At 42.5% G+C, this 22,049-nt stretch overlaps 1 protein-coding gene across 3 annotated transcripts; it reads left to right on the top strand.

Moving 5' to 3' along the window:
* Nucleotides 1-1,484: 1,484 nt before the first annotated feature.
* On the top strand, nucleotides 1,485-21,353 carry LOC121901607 (ras-GEF domain-containing family member 1C-like). Of its 3 annotated transcripts, none has more exons than XM_042418452.1 (14): nucleotides 1,486-1,870; nucleotides 13,693-13,908; nucleotides 14,139-14,261; nucleotides 14,479-14,616; nucleotides 15,718-15,939; nucleotides 17,107-17,181; nucleotides 18,059-18,157; nucleotides 18,758-18,860; nucleotides 18,957-19,036; nucleotides 19,133-19,228; nucleotides 19,351-19,446; nucleotides 19,531-19,654; nucleotides 19,786-19,858; nucleotides 19,948-21,353. In XM_042418452.1, the coding sequence occupies exons 2-14, from the start codon at nucleotides 13,699-13,701 to the stop codon at nucleotides 19,970-19,972; spliced, it is 1,464 nt and encodes a 487-aa protein (XP_042274386.1). In that variant the 5' UTR covers nucleotides 1,486-1,870; nucleotides 13,693-13,698; the 3' UTR covers nucleotides 19,973-21,353. The 3 variants fall into 3 exon arrangements, with proteins under 3 accessions (XP_042274387.1, XP_042274386.1, XP_042274385.1); XM_042418451.1 differs by having other exon boundaries at nucleotides 18,056-18,157; XM_042418453.1 differs by lacking the exon at nucleotides 19,948-21,353 and having other exon boundaries at nucleotides 1,485-1,870; nucleotides 18,056-18,157; nucleotides 19,786-19,862.
* Nucleotides 21,354-22,049: the final 696 nt, after the last annotated feature.

Raw genomic sequence — 22,049 nt, 5'->3', positions numbered from 1 at the left:
AAGAGAGAGAGAGAGAATCTACCAGTTTGCCTGCAGCAGCATCAAACCACAGAGACTACAACATACTACCGGAAGTCATTTTTACCTTCAAAATAAAAGCTACAAGCTATAAAGTACTGATAACATTGATGATCGTACTGATTTTAGTTCCGACAGAAACTGCAAGTATGTTGCGAGTTTGTATACAGGTACAATGTTTTGGGCTCTTGATGGTCAGGTCTGGATTACTTACTGGGTAAATTGAGCAATAGCCCCCAGACCCAGTCAGGGGCCCCAGTTTGTAGTTTGTCATTGGATTAACAGCAATTTTGTTTGGGCATATGCACCCAAAATTACAGTTTCAAATGAAGCTAAAATGACAATGCTCTTTAAATTGGTCCTGCGTTAAAGTTACAACAAGGAACTTTAAACTGGTTATGAAACAGTCTCACTTTAATACTGATGCCTCTCTATGACCTACATAAGCAAACAAGACCATCAGCGAGAAGATTGGCTATTTCTATATAGTTATTCTAAATGTCTGCCGGACAGGGGGAGGACATTTCTCTTCATTTGATAACATTAAAAGTAAGTTAGACTTGTTGTTGGCTTCCTGACTCATTTCAAAAAAGCCGAGAGAAAAAGAGAGAGAGAGCGCAAGACAGAACCAAGGAGTGAATCTGAGAAATAAAATGTTATTCTCTTATTGTTCCACAGCGGCTACATTCTAAAGCACAAATAAACACTCCCACGCCTTCGTACAATCCTATGGGAAGGTGCCGCATAGCCGGATTTGGTGTGAATGCAGCCTCACATGTAACAGTGTATGAACGGTACTAAAATAAAGTTTACTTTGCTTCACCATCATCATATTACTGTTATTAATCTTACATAACCACAGACAGATACATTACCTTGTCATTATGCATCCTGCAAACAGCTGTGTTCAATAAAGAATAATAAATAAATATAGATATAAATAAAAATAAGTTGCATCTTTCTTTCACTCGCTTCCAAAACAAATTGTTTAGTCACTAGTTAAGATCTTTACGACACGAGGCGGTGGTGCTCATGGGAAATTCAGTCTTAATTCTGGGAAAACATTTTTGTCCACAGGGGCCACTGAAATCAACACAAAATGAAAGTTCTATGTAGTAACTTTAATCTGGAAAAAAAATAGTTTTAATACCTTCATTATTTAGGTCTGTATCATGCTCATATGGTGCCATGACATGGTTTAATTTGTTTACTTGAAGGTGACAAGATATATACACAAAGCACAGAAATTTGTTGTTGTTACTGATGGTGTCAATAGGTTTCAAAGCTCATTTGTGTCCAGGGGCCCCCAAATGTGAATTGTGCGCTCTTAATAGTCTCGGACTTGCCCTGTTTAATACAGTCAGGCTTCTACAACCCAGACAACAGTGCAGCCCCTATTCGTCTCTAATTTTGAAAACCTAAAGCGGAAGTCATATTTCTGCTCACTTGACTATTGTGAGTAGCTCCCTCTCTCTCCTCTCCTGTCTAACCACTTGCTCCGAGGACGTGTTGATGCGCTGTGCGGTCCGCGGTGTCTCCGTGGCGCAGGACAGGACGGGTCGCCACGCCTTCAGGGACGCACTCTTTCGCGGGGTCAGCTCTCCGTCTGTGTCCGCTGTTCACCGGTGGAAACCTGTCCACAACCAGGACATTTAACAGGCTGCTATCAACAGACATTTCCTCCACATCCATCAATCAGGCTGTGCCTCTGGAGTCCGGCTCCACTTCTCCCACCGGTGCCAGTTGACCGGGCTGTTGTGTGAAGGCTAATTAATCTGGGAATATCAGCAGTTTTATTGATTTGTCATCGGATACAAGTCGGATCAAAGATGGGGATCAGAGTGTAGTGCTGGTAAGTAACCCATAAAATCAAGGTTACCCTACTACTACAACCGTATTAGCATATTGAGATTGCGCTCACGCCCACAGCCAGTGTTTGTGTGTGCGTATTTACGCGTGCGAGTATGTGTGTGTCGGGATGTTCCACGCATGCGTTTTGTTTACTGTGACAAGAGAACTGTGTCGTCACAGTTAAAACTTTACGAGCAACAGTGATGACATCATAATTCCTTATCTTGTTAGAGATAGTGTACCGCCGCTTACATCCCTTTACTACGATGCAAAGCATCACAGTCTGTGGCGTGAGTCAGCGGTGTGCACTGTGCCTGTTTCAGGGCGTGTGAGGGGACCCAGCTCGTGTCAGGGACTGGAGTCACTGCGTCTTCTGGCTCTGACACATTTAAAGGAGTGAATATTGGATACGCATGCATCTGACATTGTAATAGTGTGTTTACAGCATTGAAAACAAAGATAGCTAACTGATAACTCGGACAAATAGATTGTCACATGTTTATTATGTTGTTGACTGGGTTTGGCTACATGGTGCAAAGCTTATCTCGTTTTGTGTAATTATTAACGTGGGAGTGGAGCCTCTATGTAAACTCACTGCTGATTTCCTCAAGCACACCATTGCATCTCTTCCCCTCTACCTCTGCATATATACATGTGAGTTGTGTTATTTCAGAGCCTGAAGGAACAGGTGTGGCACTGGTGACATTTTTACTCTATTTTAGCAGGAATGAAAAAAATCTGCATCATCCACTAAAGCAGCCTTTTTTTTTTTTGCCCAAGGGCGATGTAGCTTACCAACACAAACCAAAAGGATTTGTTATCTGTCTTCTGCAGCTTAGGTGCATGAAAGTAAGACCGACTCTGTTGGAAACCAGTCAGGTGGGGAGAAATTCTAGCCTGGGTTGTTGATATTGACAGTAAAGCCACTTATGGTGTCTGCGCTTCCCACGCCCTCAGCTCTGCTCTCCTCCAAATCTCAGCCCCTCCAGGAGGGAAGCACCGGAGTGGGGCATCACATTTATGGGCCCTCCTCTCTCAGCATGGAGCTCCAGGAGGCATTGGCAGCTTCTCTCACTTTCACCTTTGCTGGCACTATGTGCTTCTGTATGCCCAGAGGGGTGAAAAACAAACATTTTTTTCCTTCTGTGTTGTGCTCGCTGTATGAGAGTTCCCTTTGTGAGACGCTGTAAATCAATTCCTTGATTCTCTCCAGTCTTACATGTCATCCAAATCTGGATAAAATCTGAATTATTTCTATTTTGTGCCATCATTAACATTCTTTGACTTTGTACCTCCAGTGATCAACCCTGTGCAGCTCTTTGTTCTACCTCTTCTGCATTTACCTATTCAGTTGAGCTCTCCCCTGCTGAGCCCATAAAACCACTCTATGCCCTTGGCTATAGAACGGTTCTGATTTGAAATGGCAGCTTGCTCTGACAGTACAGTAGGTAAGGGTTGTACAGGCATGAGTCACCCGAGCGGAGGTCTGTCAGGAGTCACCGATAACAAGTCTGCAGGTACAGACATTGACTGCAGCACATGTTCCCCTCCAATTCAGGCCAAGTCTGCAGAGAATAACAGGTGTGCTGTTAATGAGGGCATCGTTTGTTTTTGTTTTTTTGACGTGAGATTGAGAGAGGCAAGTTCCCAGAGAGTGAGACCAGTCATTTGTGTGTGTGTGTGTGTGTGTGAGTGTGTGTGTGAGTGTTTGGAGAGTGAGAAAGAGAGGGGGCAGGGTCTGTCTGCAGCAGGTCGACAGGGAGGTAAACACAGTAGCTGTTAGTCTGGTAGCAATGACAGCTTTATCACCACCACAAGGTTATTACACATCTGTCCGTTCCTGGGAGAGGGATCCCTCCTCTGTTGCTCTTCCTGACGTTTCTTGGGGTTTTTTTTCTTATTCGAATCGAGGGTCTAAAGACAGAGGATGTTGTATTGCTGTACAGACTGTAAAGCCCCTTGAGGCAAATTTGTGATATTGGGCTATACAAATAACATCGACTTGACTTGACTTTATGGCTGTGTAAGGGGGAAGGGGTTTCTGTATGTGTGTGTGTGTGTCTTTGGAGTTATAGATCACAGGCTATTCTACTCCACAGACATGACAGAATTCCACTACCGCCTTATTACGGAGCAGTCGAAACAGGAATCCACTCCAACATCTTACTGGCAGTTCTGTTACTTGCGCATTAGAAAGTTAAGCTCATACTGTGGCTGTTAAACACACATGAAGCAATCAAACAAAATTTTCTATTGAGTGTTTATTCACTTGTCCAGTGCATGCTGGGATAGGTTTGAAACCCAGCCTCAAGCTGTATGTGTTGAATGGATGGATGATCAGTCAGAGAGGAACGGAAATCTTTTGTTCCTGTTTTTTTTTTTTTTTGCTGAAGCCATTTTTCGATTTATAAGGGGTCCCTTTGGGAAATGACATAATAATGAAAGGAAACCAAATATAAATAGCACAAAAATGACAGTTGCAGAAAGAAAAACACTGTTCCCACTTAAATTTTTTTACCACCAGTGCCTCTAGACTGTCAATTTTTTTTTTTTTTTTTTGCACCAAACATAAACAGCTCCTCAGCCCAGCGGGAGCTCGACTGAAAAAGGGACAGAGCGTCGTGATGGCCTGTGTACCTGACTGTGTCCTTCGGCTGCACCGTAGCTTTTGCTGCTGCTGACACCGGGATGATGAGACTGATCTCGCTGACAGGTGGAGGCAGACAGGGTTCACATGTGGAATCACTCTGTCACAGCCTGCTGCTCTGTCATGAGAGCGAAAGACCGAGAAAGAGAGAGAGAGAGAGACAGAGAGAGGGGGGAAACAAGGGATTATGGAATGAAAGAGAGAAGTGGGGGGGGGGGGGGGGGGGTCACAGTAGGGACTCAACAGGCATCTAATTACCTCCCAATAGGAGCCCTGACTCCATGGAAACGCTCTACGCTCTCCAGAGCTGGTCTTAGCTGCCTGCACATGGCCTGCATGCTGGCATATGGGAAGCTATTGACAGTCTGTCTTTATGGATTGGTTGGGTCAAAAAAAGCAATGGAATATGATTAGATCCCAACGAATCTGTTCAATAAACCATTGAAATAAGCATATATTAATTCCATCAGATATAGGACCCAAGTAATGAAATGATCCTCATCATGTCAACTGTATGAACGGTTTCATCAGAATTTTGTTTGTTTAGCAGACCGTAAAGCTTCTGCACAACTGAGGTACAAGGTGAAAGGTATATAAATCACCAGAAATCACCGCTTGATCAATCAATGCTTGATCCGATTCATACTCTCATAAATCGCTATATATTCTCATTAAATTATTTATTTGGTATTGCTACTGGGTGTCAGGTATCATATTGGCACTAGTATCAAGTAACAAAAGTTTGATTTGCTTCCAGGTGCATAGTTGGAGGGTTGGAGTGAGGTTGAAAACTAAACTGACACTAGAAACCTAGTCCATGAATGATAAAAGCAGCTGTAATACAATGGTTCCGCTTGTAAATAGTTAATTTTAGCATTCAGTACACGGAATATGTTGGCAAAGTCCCTTTCTTGAAATCGATGGCACCAGCATGCCAACGGGGAAGTCGCTGTTCATCTGTGACTGTTGTGGTGCCATACTGTTGCTGTAATTGAGAGATCAATTCATCCAGCACAAATGGAAGTTGTGGCATAGAAAATATGGATGCATCATTAATCTCCTTGCATTTCAGAAAGCATTTTTCAAACAAGCAAATATCAAAAAGCAAATATCAACTTAAAAAGCTGGTTGTGGATGATTGAAGCCTGCTTTCTGACCTCTGCTTTTCTCTAATCATATCAAAATACACGAGGCATGAGTTACGAACAGACCAGACCCTGCAATCCCCCGGCACTAATTAGTAAGCTTTGACATCATACATCAACAGTGACATACCGCATGGCCTCTGCCCATGCTGGTTGTAATGAGCAGATAGATGTACTTTAGCAGGAAAGCAGACAGCCATGATGAAATTAGTAACGTCTGCTTATTAGATTTGCATCTGTTACCATCTCGCTCATTAGTTCGCTGCATCTATCTGGCAGGTTTGATTGCGAGTACCACAATGCTGAGTGGGTGTTTAGATGAACAGTCGAATTTTTTTTAAAGGCGCTCAAGGGACTATTGAGGTAGCTACACATAGGCATTGTTTCATTCAGCTTTTCTTTTTTTCACTCCACTCTGTTTTTCACTCGCAGATTCTTGCATTCACTTACTAAGCTGGTAATTCCTCATAAGTGGCACTTCAGGCAAAATTATGTCTGTTTAGGACAGAGACAAAATCACTCTTGCCCGATTCCCCTCTAAGGAGCATTGCATCAAGGGTGGTTGTAAATTGGGATATTATGAATAATACATGACTGTTTTTTAAAGCATTATGACCGTTGTGAATGACAGATTTAGGGCACTCAAGGCTCAGACACATGCTACGTGCCCACTAAGAGCCAGCCTGTGCTCAGCTCCAATTATCTCTATGTAACATGACAGATTGCACAAACCCATCATATGTGTCAGAGACCTTCAGTTCATTTTATTATACCATTTTTAAACTGGGGAAATAGATTCAGGCATGTATTTTTTTTTTTCACACATGAAGTGGTTTGAAAGTGGAGTCGGTGGATAATGGTGCTCCTCAACCTTTAGAGTTTGTCTGAAAAGCACAGGCTTTCTCTGAGGCTGATGATTTTGTGTAAATGCTAATCTTCATTGCCTCTAAATGTAAATTTTAGTGAGGTAATAGTTTGACTGTGGGGATTAAAAGTGTGCAGGTTCGCTCATGTCACGTAGTCTTTGCATCTTGCTTTTCCCCTCTCTCTCTCTCTGTTTTTGCCCGAGATGCGAGAAAACATCGAAGCACAGCCGCACCTCTTGGAGAACAGCAGGACAGATGGTTGCATTCACAGTGAAGGAGTGACTTCACTTGGACTTAGATACACTCTTGACTCTCTCAGCCCTTTCACAAGTCCATACACATAAGTGCATGCACATACACAAAGAAAAACACATACATGAACACGACTGTGTCCAAACTCGCTCAGGAATGAGACTGGCTACGCACATGCACAGGGTGTGTACATGCAGGAGAATTCCCAGTGAGCTTTACATCGGGATTTGATGGAGCGGGTGGGTGTGGAACAGGTGCCAGGATGTCAGGGCGACCCCTCTCAGACACTACGGGGGAATGCCAATAAAGGGATTTAGGGAGTGTGTGCCTGTTGAGCCCTGAGTGTGATTCCCAACCTCTGTCAGGCTCGTATCACAGAGACTGGCTGGGGAATGGGTGGGGAGCTGGAATGCCTCTGCGGTAACTCAATCCTGTGTTTGGCTGCTTGTGTGGGTGCAAGTGTGCATGCATGTGTTTTTTCAGGACACAATGAACTCATTTGTTTTCAACTCCGCTCCTCCCCAAACACACACACACACCATTAACCACCAATAGTGCGCTGGTTTGATTTTGTTGCGACGCGTGTGCTGTGACATATGTGCGGTATTTTGCGCTCTCTCTCCGTTGTCAGAGCTGCCAGGCAGTCACTGTGTAGCTCAGCAGCCCGATTGGCTCTGCCCATGTATCTCGGCGTTCAGTCTGGACGCCAGTACACTTTTGGGCTCCTGTGGAGACTGGGGATGATGGTAGGGGCAGAGGGCCAAAAAGCCTCCCATGCCAGCAGCTCCCACTGGGAGAGCAGGCTGCTGCAAGGCCATCTGTACAAGCGTCCTGACTGGGCACATTGGAAAGTAGGGCGTGGAGAGGGAGATAAAGGAGGAGAGAGGAATGGAGGGGGACAAGGGGAAGGGGGAGTGAGGGAGGGAGGGGGAGAGGCTGGGTGACAAAGAGGTGTTTACTTTCTTTTAAGCCCCTGCCATCATGAGAATACTCCAGTTTTTTTTTTTTCCTCTTAGTCGCATCATTTCAGCTTTCAAAGAACACAGTGGAAAATTTAGGCCATAGCTGCAATACACTAAGGCACGCAAAAACAGTGTCAGTACCAAAAATACGCGAGGAACTGCTTTTTTAGAGCACACTCCCAAAAATAGATGAAGTGTTGAAATTGGAATGTGTTAAAGGAGTGAACATGTGGGTCTTAAATTAGAAAAGAAGTGTTGGAGTATGTAAATTAGTTAGTGAGGAGGAAGCATCGGGCGTCATATGATGGAGTCTGCAAGGGAAAAGAGGAGTTTAGCGAGTCTGGCAGGAGGCAAGTTTAACATTCAGAGAGCCTAGACTGTCTGCACACTGCCCTGAGGGGAATATCACCCCCCTTCCCCCTCCTCCCCCTCCCTCCTACAGAAACAAAACACAACGTTGCTGCAATACCCATGCCGGATATTTGCTGTGCTTACCTCTGATGATGTGCTGCTCCTCTAAGAACAGCATTGCAACACGTCCTAGGTTTCACTCTTGCTCTGTTGTGTTTCTCAGTATCAATATGTCATATCCTTTCTGTAAAAAAAAAAAAAAAACGATTGTAGAGTCAAGGATATGAGTAGACCTCATTTAAGAATGCACACAAATAAAACTGTAGACATATAAATCAAAGTTTTTCATATTTTGAAAACATAATATCATGCAATTCCTGGGAAGCTATAGAGCAGTGGTTAACAAACTTCCACACCCTGCAGTATATTTGATCTGTTCATCCAAGAGCACACACCTAATTGACACACCTCATCAAGCTTGTCACCAAAAAAAGAAATCAGGTGAATAAGGTACAGGAATAGAGTGAATTGGCTTTTGTGTATCAGCTGTACCCTCAAGGACATGAAAACAATTTAAGAACACCCTTGTCTCTGACTTATTCAAGCTTGAGGAAGAATACTATTGGACATAGATATAAATGTTGTTTCTGAATCTGGACAATTAATACATAAAAATACAAAACACTACAATATTTTTCTTCCCTCATATACAGTAGAAATGACAAAATATGTCATTTTCAAAGAAATTTGTATCTATTAACATCTTTATAAAGGATCTAGTCTCTCTATATGACCTGTCGACAAATTCTTAGCCCGTAATTTTCAATTTGGGTGATGATTAATAGACGTGGCCAGCACTGCCAATGAATCAAAGTCAGCTCTGATGGCCTTAAAAGTCACGAAGACCTTTTTGTAATGTCCCTAACTGCAGACAAAGCCTATATGAAGCCTTGAAACTGAGCCAAGCAACAGAGCATTAGTACAAAAAATGACCCCACAGTTTGGATGCAAACAATGCTGCAACTGTACTCCATCTACCCCGACCAAGGATCCTTAACTCCTCACCTTTGACCCTTGACTCTTTAACAACAGAGGTCAGACAGTGGTTTGATTTGTTCTGAATGAGCCTCTTCAGTCTTAATGGAGAGCTGTCTCTCATCCATTAACCCTTTAAGTCCTTAGTGGCAGAACAGACTGTCAGCATCTGTGTCATCAGTCTCTGCAGGTATGAGTAATACTATCTATGTGGTGAAACAGGTTTTACAGAGAGTGAGGTAGATGGGGCTACTAGAAAACAGAGATTCACAAAGTTGTGAAGTTGCTTGACAGCTTCAAGCTGCTAGGTCGTGTCAAGAATACCATTGTTTCATCATCACGGTGACTATGCACCTCCGATTTACTCCGCACATACACACAGAGACAGTCAAGGGTGTTCTGATAAAGATTGCCTGTCTCCAGACAGTGCCATTCTGTTAATCATGATAGAACAAAGCAGGCAGATCCCCCGATGGTAACGATAACAGCCTGACAGAAACACAAGACAACACACACATGTATACATACGCTGCAAGGGGCCTGAACAATGACACTCCCCCAGCTGTCTAGACAGAGTGCAGGGCTGCTGGTGGCTGGCTGCTGGAGATCTCAGGGGGGATTAGAGCACACACCACTACACTCACCTGTTCTGCTCGTTTCTCTGTGTGTTTTTTCATGCGGCGTTGATGCAGTATGACAGCCACAGAGGGAGCTGGGTGTATCATGGGGTATGGAAACAAGTTATACATAGAATACAGCTGTGGATGACTTCTTGGTCACACTGTAGGAAAAAAGTGGTGTAAGTAATATGGTTGTAAAATAATAAATGTGGTTATAAAAAGTAGTAAACCGTGCTTTTCTTTGGAAGTAGCTGTTCCAGTTTGCATTGGGAAGTCATAAAACTGGATGTTGGGTGTGTTGATCTTTAGTTCCTGGGGTTTAAAAGAAGTGATGGATTTTATTAAAGGAAGTTAAAATGAGCAGTTCTCGCCTCCACTGTTTGATTTCAAAGTTATCTATGGGACTTAAAGCACAAAAACTCTACTGGAATCACAGCTCAGCACTAGAGATGTTGCCAAAACCCAACAAAGCCCACACAACAGGATTTTGCAGTTTTAAAGCAAGTTCGAGTAACTTTTGAAAGACAAAATAACCCAATCTTGGTCTAACAAATAAAAAAGTTGAATTCCTAAAAAGTAAAACTCTCCATTGCTCAATTCAATACACTCAGGGGTTTTTCTGCTACAAACTCACTTGGTCTGGTACGACCAGTAGCTTAAAGTTATTGTCTAATGTTAGCAAACTTTAGGTAGGCTAGATATTTCTGTATAACTGACATTACCGAGTTCAGTTTTCTTACTTTATGACTCTTCTCTAGTACATGCCTGAGTAAAACAATAAGTGAATACAGTGTAACTCACCTAGAGACATGTTTTTTGTTTTCTGTTCTCATTACCAGTCAGGTCGCCTAATGATGAGGAAGCAACTGACCAAAGTGGCTGCTGTTCAGCAGAAATCCTGCTTTAACTCGATACAAGCACTTTAAAATGCATCAATGCAGTTTCCCTCATCTTTGTGAAACTATAATGGGCTCAACCATTTCAAACTCTGACACTATTTTGATCTTAAACCTACCACTGAAATCTGTTTCACAACTATTTTAATGGCACAATCAGATCAAGGCCTTGGTGTATCACACACACACACTGATGACTGGCCTATCATAAAATGTAAACATAAGCAATATGAGAAATAAGAAGAGTGAAGATTATCACAAGCAATGAAGGGAATCATTGACAGTGTGGGCACGTAAAATAAAACTCTCACTCACCCCCGTATATATATGAGTACAAACGCTGTAAAGGAGGGGTGTGTGTGTGTTTGCATGCATGAGATGACTCAGATAAACTCCTGGATTTAGTCACACAGGCTCCTAGAGCTGTGCACACTTTGTATTCCTGTCTGGCCTCACAGAGAAAGTTCCTTCCAGTTACCATAAAGCTTTCCCACTGCATTTATGTTGTTATAGAGGCTTGTTGGATTTGTCTATTTCTCTGTTTATCAGCCCATGTCTTCACAGTGGCAGCATGTTGTAATCCAATCTAGAGGAGGTCGCTGCAAGGGCACCACAGGCTTTCCCCATTTGAACCGAATCCAGACAGTGACAATCACTTTTGTGGAAAGAAAACAGCTCAAAAGAGCAGCATTTTAGATTATGGTAGTAATATTTTTCAACTGGGGTTCCCTTGTAATGTCTAACCCTGCAAAATAGACCATTTGAAAGCTCATTAAAGTCTATGTATGCATGGCAGCATATTTAAAGGGGACCTATTATACTTTTCCTTATTTTCTGTCGTATATATAATGTTACAATGTCAGATGTTCATATTAAACAAGGCCAGTTTTAAATAATAAGAAGAACAAATGATAAAATAATCCCTCTGAGCAAAAAACTCATGTTTCAGACTGCGCTGAATGCTAGATTTCCAACATTTTTTCTTTTTTTTAAGACAAGCTGACGTCAACTCGTGACAGATTTTTTATATAGTCATCTACTCTAGGCACAAAAGCCTCTCAAACTACAGTCTTCTTGGTAAATGTATGTAAACAGACAACTCCTGTCTCTTTAAAAAAATATAGACCTGGAAATGTGCATCATAGGTCACCTTTAAGAAAGTGTTCTACCTAATCGATATGGTATATAGTTTCAATATTTATATGCTCGGTTAAATACCTGTTTTTCCTCTCACAGGCTGTTGTCAGTGTTTCACAGAGTGAGGAGCCATGATTATAGCTTTTAGGAGCAGACAAGATGATGTCGGCCGTCTTAAATCACCACATACGTTTTTAGAGATATGGCTGTGGGTGTCAGTGGTGTAAGAAGGAAGGAAGGTTCTTAAAGCGCCTCATAGAAAGTCTACCCATCCCCCAGCCTTTTGTGTGCCTGTCTGTATGCGTCCGTGTCTAGGTGTGTACAAAATGTACAAATAAGTGTTTGCATGCTCATGTGTTGGGGATCGGCGAGAACAAAGGACAACTGAGCCCCTCACACAGGAAACTTGAGACATGAGCTGCACTTCTACACACCAGTGTGTGCTTGACCTTTTACCCCAGGGACCCGTGACACCGGTTTATCGAGGTGGCTGATCAGCGAGGGGGGAAGGGAACCTGAAGGTCAACCGAGGATGAAATGATTCCATTCCCAGGATTCTTCCAGGGACTAGGGATGATAGCTGGTTTTGCCATTAATTTCTCAGATCTCAGGTTTTCTTTTAATTGAATAGCTGCATAATTTTTGGTAGGTTACAGTCTTATAATGACAATTAATGTCTCTTCTAGTCAAGCTCTGCCTTATCGAACAACATAAAAGTAGGGGAAATAGTTCTTTTTTCACCTCTATTGTGCTTTCCTTTTTTATATATATATTTAGTGTGTGTTCATGTGTACATGTGTACTCATTCAGGCCCGGCCCTGGCAGTTGTCTGATCTACAAAGAGCAGGAATAACAGCAGTGCTTACATCTGAAATAACTTCCTGCATGTTGCTCAAGGTCTCATTGTCAGCATGTGGGTTTGCTGCCTTTCTCGTGACTCCTGCAGGCAGAAAGGCTTCAGGCCACTGAACTAGCCTGAAGGCACCCAGAGATAGCAGTCGTCTTTGGTGATGATGAGTGATTCAGGTGGACATAGTCGCCAGGGTTAGTCAGCGAGAGCACGAGCACAGCAGAGGCTATTTTTATGTCAAATTTCATAAACTAACATAATAAATCAAAGCTTATCATCAAAACTGTTTCTGAACAATTACTTGCTAATTGCTTGTACAACATTTAATTCAATTGAATCCAAATCTTATATTTACTCTAACTTGCCATTTTGAAATATTGACAAAAGAGAGGTTACAGGTAGATGGACATAACAGTGCTGAGTAATGATGATAATTGTACCCTGAGGATCATAATATACTCTGTCTCCGTAGTATCTCTACTCTAGCGTACAGTACAGTAAGTGCTCCTTTCCACTACAGCTGCAGGGTTGGTCCATTGAGGGAAGGAGCATGTTGAATTTTTTAAATGTGTAACCCAAAGCATTCTTGAAGGGAAAGACATGCAGGGCAGAGATGGAGGCCGCGCAATTGCTCTCAGGCAGCAACGGTTTCCACGGCGACTAAGTGACCCACATTTCCGTTTTCTCCTCTGTCTTGTCGACGTGGGAGACGGGGCAGCTGTTGGGGGGTATTCTGTATCCCCCGACGACAGCAGTGGGTCATCGGTTGGATGGAATGAGTGCATTGCTGTGTAGAGTTAGAGTGAATAGGAGATGATACACTGGGAGGATGAACAGAGGACTGAGAAGAGAGGGAGAGGACTGTTAGAGAATTCAGGCTTGTAGAGAGGCCTTGTAGATTGACTGCAGAGAGAGTGTTGGATAAAACACACTTCCCCTTACCAGATCAAAAGTGCTACCCTACTTCAATTTTTGTTCAATAAAAAACAAACCATATCCTTATTCCTCATTCTGCCTATATTGTTGCTGACGGTATATTGTCTCTGTCTATTTGTATTCTAGCCAGGAATGCCCCAGACTGTGTGCTCAGGCACCATGTTCACCACTCCCAGTGGCTTCAGCCCCCATCTGGCCTGCGCTGAGCCTGGGGAGGAGGAGGAGGCCGCACAGGAGGGCCAGGGGCCCGGGGCTTGCCTGGCCGATGGGCCCCCGATCACCTCTGCCTCCCTGGACACCCTTATCCAGAACTTGGTGCCCACTGCTGATTACTACCCCGAGGTAAATGACACCAACAGCGATGAACCACAGTCACACCACTGTTCATTATAAACTCCTTCAGAAAGTCCATTTCAGTTTATAGTGGTAATGACAGTAGTTCCAATTACATTCTTAGTACCATGTCTCTGTTTAAAGTGCTACTTTTCTTCATTTAATTACAGAAAGCTGCAGTGTTTTTTATTGATGTAGTGGCAGTGTCTTACCGAATGTCCCCTTCTGTCAATTGACAGAAAGCCTATGTGTTTACCTTCTTGCTGAGTGCCCGTCTGTTCATCCCTCCTCCGGAGCTGTTGGCCAGGGTGTGTGAGCTGTGCATTAAACAGCAGCAGCTGGATCAGAGCCCACTCGATACGGTCAGTACTGCACCACACACAAATACATACAGTACTCCTTTATGCATGTGCACTAACTAACTAACAAACAGACTGCCTCAGCAAAAACACTCAGACTCACTCGTGTTCTGCATCTAAGCAACCACTACTTTTTTGCCAAACTGTCAAATTGTTTTGTTCTGCTTATGGAATCACAAAAATAGAAAGTGGTAAATCTCTTTCACTTCTTCAACTACAGGCAAAAGTGCGCAAGTTTGGTCCCAAGATCCTGCAACTGCTGACAGAGTGGACAGAGACGTTCCCCACCGACTTCAGGGACGAGAAGATGGTTGGACACCTTAAAGACATCATTCACAGGATAGCTCCATGTGATGAGGTACACAGATGACATGAAACTGCATGATAACATTAATGTGAGATGGTTCAGTCATCTTTAAAAGATAGGATGCTTTTTTGTACAGTTTTGGAAAGACCCTAGATCTTCTTTTAAAGGAATAAAGTTAAATAATAGCCTGCTACTCATCAAGTTATCTGTTTCTACAGCGTAACAATTTGTGATGGCCTGATTTTGATCTACACTGTATTTGTGGCCATTATAGCCTCTTATAAGCTGTAGCCGCAGTGAGGAATGCTCTGATGGGGAACGAAATTCAATTATCATCACTACCTCTGTGGCGAGGTGGTGGAAGGAATCAGAGTGTCAGTGTAGGGTGAGTAGCCACAGCTCCATGTTACACAGTCTTGCACTATAGAGAGAGAGAAAGCGAGAGGAGAGAGGAAGGAAGGATGTTAGAGGAGTGGCTCTATCTGCAGCCTCATGGGATAATCGAGCGAGAGAGATGGATGGAGAAAATGGGGGGGGATGGGATACAGGGGCACAGAGAGCAGAGGAAAAAGGTAGAGGTGGAGGATGGAGTCAGGGTGGAAGACAAGGAAAAACGGAGGGAGGTGAAGGGAGGACAGAAAGAGGGGAAGGGCAGGTGGTGATGAATGTGCTGCTATTTACAGCTGGCTGTCTACAGTATGTGTGTGTGTGTGCATGTGTGTTCGTACATGTGGGAGCTATGGCTCTGGGTCATTTGTGAGACAGACTGACCTAATGGCCTCAGTGACCAGTCATCTGGAGGGAGGAGCACAGAAACACACATTCCTGGACACAACACACAGCACACTGCTGCTTTTGAGTGAAAACCTGTTTTAATGCAGCTGAAAAATTACACAGTTCTGTAAATTCTTGGGCTCATCAGTGTGCTTGATTACTTATTTTATATTCAATTGTAAGTTGTTAAGTAAAGAGATGACAAGGTATGCTCTTTTGGCAAATAATTGACCACTTGCTCACAACCCAGTAACACAGAAAGTCTTTTGATTTGTGTCTAATACTGATCTATAAAGCATTAATAAATTATTCACATTAATGAAGACCTTACTGACAACTCCCTATCCTCTCCTCTCCCTTTCCTCTCCCTCTCCGCAGGCGTACTGGAAAACCCTGAACCAGGTGCTGCAGAAGCTTAGCCAGAGGCTGGCCTTGATGAGCCAGGGGGAAGAGAGCATCGTCAAGGTCTCCCTCAATGCCTCCTCCATCTCTGACAAGCTGGTGGCCTTCAAGACCAAGCCTCCGCCCATCCAGAAGGACATGCTCTCCATCTGCAATGACCCGTACACACTGGCACAGCAGCTCACCCACGTGGAGCTGGTGAGTAGAAGGAGAGGGAGGGAGGGAGGGAAGTGTGGGTTAGACAGAGGTCAGGGTAAGAGATGATAACAAGGATGGACGAGGAGGAGTGGAGAGGATGCTGGAAGGGGGCGGGGAGAGAAGGAGCTGAGGATAGTAAAGCAGGGGTGGAGACATAGTTTCAGGCAAGGACATAAACATGGAATCTGAGACATCAAATCGAGCGGGGATGGAGATGAAAAGATATGAGGGGTGATTGAAAATGTATGATTCTGAAAAGAACAAAGGAAAGATAGTGGGGGGTGTAGTAGCAAACTGAAACTGGCACACTTAACTCTGGTCCGAAGAGCTCTGAGGTCTAACCTTGATTATTACTTGTCAGTGATTGCAGCACTAACTGGTCTTCACCCAGTGTGTTCAAAAGAACAAAGGGTGTAGTGCAATGAAACATACATGGGCGAAAGATGTCTGCAGTGTCCCTCACAGTGCATACATGGTGCCGTCAGTGTGTTCATGTGTGTCTTAATGTGGGCACGTGTATTTGGGAGTGGTTGTGTGTGTGTGTGTTTGTGTGTTTGTGTGTGTGTGTGTGTGTGTGTGTGTGTGTGCCTGAGTAAGCGTGTACCCTTGTCTGAGCGGTGACATCACCCCAGAAGTCAGTGATGTGCCTTAGGGCTCAAACAAAGGGGATAAAACCGCTGTGGATATATATGACCTGACAGCTTCACACTCTGGCGCACACACACACACACACGCACACACATAGAAGCAGAAAGAGAGACAGGCATGTACAGTGCTCACATACATACAGACCACTTTTGTGGGTTTTAACAACATGCTGATTAAAAACAAGATGTGTTTAGTAGTGAAGCGTTTCTGTCACTATGTGTGGTATTCGTGTGTGTATGTGTGTGTGTGTCTGTAGTACTGTTTTGGTTTTTTTTAATGTCATGAGTTGAAAATAGGTCTAATGAGTCATTTTGATATATATACATATATATATATATATATGTGCGGTTACCTTTTAATAGAAGTGAATATTACTTCAAGTGTCAATTTGATGAAATATAATTCCAATGAGTCATGTCAATGAGTCATTACTTCCTCGTATTGATTGCCTTCCATTACTGAAATGAAAGAATTATTAATGGGACTACAGCTATCGTTGTGTGTGTGTGTGTTTTCCAGGAACATTTAAGTCATATTGAACCGGAGGAGTTTGTCCAAGCCTTTGTTCAGAAAGACCCACTAGATGGAACTCAGGTAAACTTTGATTTTGAATATTGATATTATTTATAAATCACCATCCATTCTTCATGATGTTGAATGTAAATGTTTGAGCTTCGCTGTGCAGAATAATGTATGTACAGAGTGAGGGAGAGGGAGTAGATGTCATTTTAAGAATTTTTAACATGGTAATTTAACTTTTTTATGGAAAAACAACATCAGTCATGAATTAGTGTTCAAGCAGAGTATTTTAACAGTCTTAAAACACATCTGGAGGGGATCTTTAAATATGTATATAATGTATTTCTGGGAGAAATAAACATATATGAATTCTAAAATTGATTTCTTATTATCAAAGGTCAAACCACAGCAGTTTTTAGAGATATGTTCCGTTTTGTTTTATTAAATATGAACATTTTTGGTCAAAGGTTTCTGATGGTGGCAGAATTTTACACCAACCTGATGTAAAAAGCCCAGTCTCTTATGTTGTGGAGAATGTGTGGCTATGTCTAATTAAGATTTGCTTCTTCAGGGCCACGTAATGGTCAGCAGGCCACTAAGGTCACAAACAGCACATCATTGTATTGACACAAGCTATAGCAGCACACGATTGCTTCATCTGTCCTGTCATTTAACTGATGAATGCTTTCACTCTCTCACTTTCCGCCGGTCCACTGTGGATTTTTCCTCGTGTTTGGTTGCCGTCTCCTTCACTCTGTCCTTCCTCTGTTTTTTTTTTTTTTTGTGCTCTCCATTGATCGTGTTATTTCCGCTCCCAGCTCGCTGTCTTTGTCATTTACACTCGCGAAGGGGGGTCAGCCTGTAGATAGGAAGCTAATTAGGATCAGAGGAATTCCCTATGGTAGCACTGCCTATACTCACGTCTGTTTATGTGTGTGTATGTCATCAGCAGCCATGCTTCAGTGACCAGAAGAAGAAAACCTCCAACCTGGAGGCTTATGTCAGGTGGTTTAACAGACTGTGTTACCTGGTAGCTACTGAGATCTGCATGGTGAGTGGCAAATGCTGATGCACCAGGTCCTCATTTACTCTGACAAACACTTCAGAAGCAAACAGAACACAGAATAGACTCATAATGCCAAAAATAAAGTGAGTAAAAGGTGTGCAAAGCATTATGAACACTGTTCACAAAATAGGACAACTGATGAAAAGCACTTTAATCGTGAAATTGACATAAAGATGAGGAGACAAGATATTTTTTGAAGACTAGTAAAAGGCAAAAGGTGTTTAGATTATACATCAACATGTCAGTAACACTATTGTGTATATTTGGATCAGTATTTTAGAGTATTTATGTACATATTTTATATTTTATTAAGCCTGGTATTTCATTTTTTAAAATATTTTAAATAGTATTTTTTGAAATTATTTATTACAGTATAAAGAAAAAGAGAGGGAGCATGTCAAGACAGTTTGTTGTTATGAAGCGTCACTGCCCCCTAGTGGTTATTTTGTGTCACTACTTTCTTGGGTACTAAATGGATTGTGTAACTCTTTGTGCCAGTGTAAATTAGGGTTGTGAGAATTATAATAAAATGTCTTCAAATTGAGTTCATGTGGTGTGTAATTCCTTCTCGTCTTATCTCCGCAGCCTGCGAAGAAGAAGCAGAGAGCCCAGGTGATCGAGTTTTTCATTGATGTAGCCAGGGAGTGTTTCAACATTGGAAACTTCAACTCCCTCATGGCCATCATCTGTGAGTGTTTAATTTTTCGCATGAGCCTATCAGCAGTTCCAATGAATTCTAATGCCCGACACTGTATTAACAGTTACAATCTACTTCCTTCTCTAGCTGGTATGAACATGAGTCCCGTGTCACGGCTGAAGAAGACTTGGGGCAAAGCCAAGACCGCCAAGTTCTTCATTCTGGAGGTAAACACAAACTCACAGACTCACCAAGTAAAAAGTACAAGGCAGGTAATAACTTGAGGTTGACAGGGTATTGTTTGTTTCCATTTGCTTTGACAGCATCAGATGGATCCTACAGGAAACTTTTACAACTATAGAACTGCCCTGAGGGGGGCTGCCCATCGCTCTCAGACTGCCAACAGCAACAGAGAAAGGGTAGGGTTCGGCTCCGCATCGTTGGCTGTTTCTCTGGAAGCATGCAGGCATCCATTCAGTCATTTCTTTTCATCGTCAAGTCAATATTTTTCTATATCTTCCTGTTTGTTTTCTCTCCTCAGATTGTGATTCCCTTCTTCAGTCTGCTGATCAAAGATATTTACTTCTTGAATGAAGGATGTGCCAATCGGCTGCCCAACGGCCATGTCAACTTTGAGGTGAGACCGCCCCTTTTCACCTGACACTGCCTCATGTACTAATAACCTTAGAAAACATTCACTCAGTGTCATTTCGTTGTTTAGAAATTCGTGGAGCTGGCACGGCAGGTCGGGGAGTTCATGACGTGGAAACAAGTGGAGTGTCCGTTTGAGGAGGATCGGGCCATCCTGCACTACCTCCACACTGCTCCCATCTTCAGTGAGGACGGTGAGAACCTACCATGCTGTTTTCATTTTTAGAAACTCTTCTGCACATGCTTGATCCACGTATTTTCACCATAGTTTTTTCCCCACTAATTTACTTATTTTCTATCTCTTTCTTTTCTTATCCTTCTGCAGGACTCTACCTTGCATCCTATGAGAGTGAGAGTCCAGAGAACCAGGTAGAGAAGGACAGATGGAAAGCACTCAGGTGAGAATCATAGCACCAGTCTATTGAGAGATGCCACCCAGTGTCTATAGATACACCTTCCTCAATCAACATCTCTTTTCTCTCGTCAGGTCTAACGTTCTGGGAAAGACATGAGGCACTGACGGCATCTAACCCTCCCACCAGCGAGGGGGCGCGTGTTCTCATTGCACTAAAATGAACTGTGAAGGAGCCTAGCTGGTACTTAGGTGTTTTTCTATGAAGAAATGACGACAAAAAAAAAAAGAAACCCGATGAACAGGATTCATCAAGAAGAGTGTGAAAAAATCATAAAAAGAAGACACGAGATAAAAAAAAAGTCAAAAAATTAAGCTATGGAAACTGGAACAAAATGCCTTTACAGCATATGAACTATCAGTGATGAGGTACGGTGTGTTGGAGAGGGACACAACTTCTCCTTCTCCCCTCGATGTGTGTTTACTCTGTGAAGACATGTTTACTACCATAGAGAGTACAGTTACAGGGAAAACCACTTTATAAAATGAAATTCCTACTGATGCTATTGTTGTTTTTGTATTTGCTTCTCTCCCTATTTCTCTCTCTTTCTCTCTCCCCCTTTTGGTCCAAAGCCTTGTCTAGGTATTATATTTTACTTTTATTTCTCCTTACTTGTAATGTACTGTAATGAAACTTACAAGGGCGCTGGCTAGCCCATATCAGCTGTCAAATATTTTATAGGTCTACTGAAGGAATAGCAGAAGAGGACATGCCTTGAGCATTTCACCAGTTCGTCTCACATGTACTTTTTTTTTGCGTGTATGATTGTGTATGTGTGTGATCCAGATGAGAGACACCTGTTCATGCATTCATGTCTGTTCAGGTTGACAATGTCTTGCATGAGAATGACTGGAGAAACCTGTTCATAGGTCATCTCTTCCTATGTTCTTATTTATTGTATTTTATTTGGAGAAAATGTTGGAGTGGGGAATATGAACTGTTTTAAAAAGAAAAGTGTTTACTCATTTTAAATGTATTGTGCCATTAATGCAAGAAAACTACAGTATAGCTTAACCAGGCCAGGTGTAGATTGTGTACAGGTGACATTTACCCCTCATCTTTCTGCTCTCCAGGAAGTTCTTCTCTGACTGACGTTCAGTTGTCTGATATATTTATGGAGATTTCTGTGCTGACAGACGTATTGTTTTTATCGTACTTTTTCCTTTACTGAATATGAAGTGGAACGGCATGCTACGACAGGTGTTATTTTTTTGTTTTTTTAAAGGGGCATTAACAGTATCCACCTTGTAAAGACTACTACAGCAACACAAACTTTGTAGTGATGATGCGGTGTTGCATTCTGTGGAAGGACAATGTAAAATTGGAGACTTTTGTTTTTCTATCAAGTTGAGAGGGAAACTTGTGCCATATGAATCGCTGTTTGTCATGACAAATCAGGTTCCTCTGACTTGAAATGTGTTATTGTTTCGTGGGGTTGTCACTGAGCTTTGTTTTTGGCAGTTTTTTCGTTGTGGTTCGGGAGACGTTTTTAAGGGTGGGTGGGGTGGGTGCGGAGGGTTATGGGGAAGGGAGAGGGAACTATGTAATTATAAGCTTTTTAAAAAAAAAAACAGTCTTATTCAGTTTGCGATAATTGATTGATGTCAGTGTTTCCTCTTAAGAAGCACCTTCCCCTCTCAATAACAGACTGACTTTAACTCGCCCTTCCCTGTTTGTCATCCATACACTTGCTTTCCCTGTAACACGTTCCCCAGATAAGTTATGACTATAGAGAGCCAGAGATGTGATGTCGAACCTGCCATTCAAGGTGATGACCAGTTTTAATAAAACTTTTCCTGTGTTGAACATGTGTTTTCAATGACAATCGCCTGCAGTACATCAGTTCTGCTTTTTTTAATGGTGTCATTGCACTCCATCTTAAAAAACTGTTTTCTCACACACACCCATTGCTGTGTGCAGTTCAAGGATTCGGGTGCATACAGTGTTTACCTGGTTGTTATTTAGGCCAAGCAGACACACTTTGTTTTCAACATCACTGGAAAATTTGTGAGAAGTTCCTAAGAAGCCTTTAATAAAAGTAAACCATGTTTAGTCAATTGACTGCGCTGGATTTTGTTTATCATAATGTTTAGTTTGATTCATTTCCATTCAATTGTTTGTGCCTTGATGACAGCATTCTATCAACCATACATTCATACAAACAGTCAGGGTTTCC

Source organism: Thunnus maccoyii, chromosome 8, assembly GCF_910596095.1.
Source record: "Thunnus maccoyii chromosome 8, fThuMac1.1, whole genome shotgun sequence".
NCBI classification, from domain to species: Eukaryota; Metazoa; Chordata; class Actinopteri; order Scombriformes; family Scombridae; genus Thunnus; species Thunnus maccoyii.
This window is presented reverse-complemented; position numbering and strand designations above follow the sequence as displayed.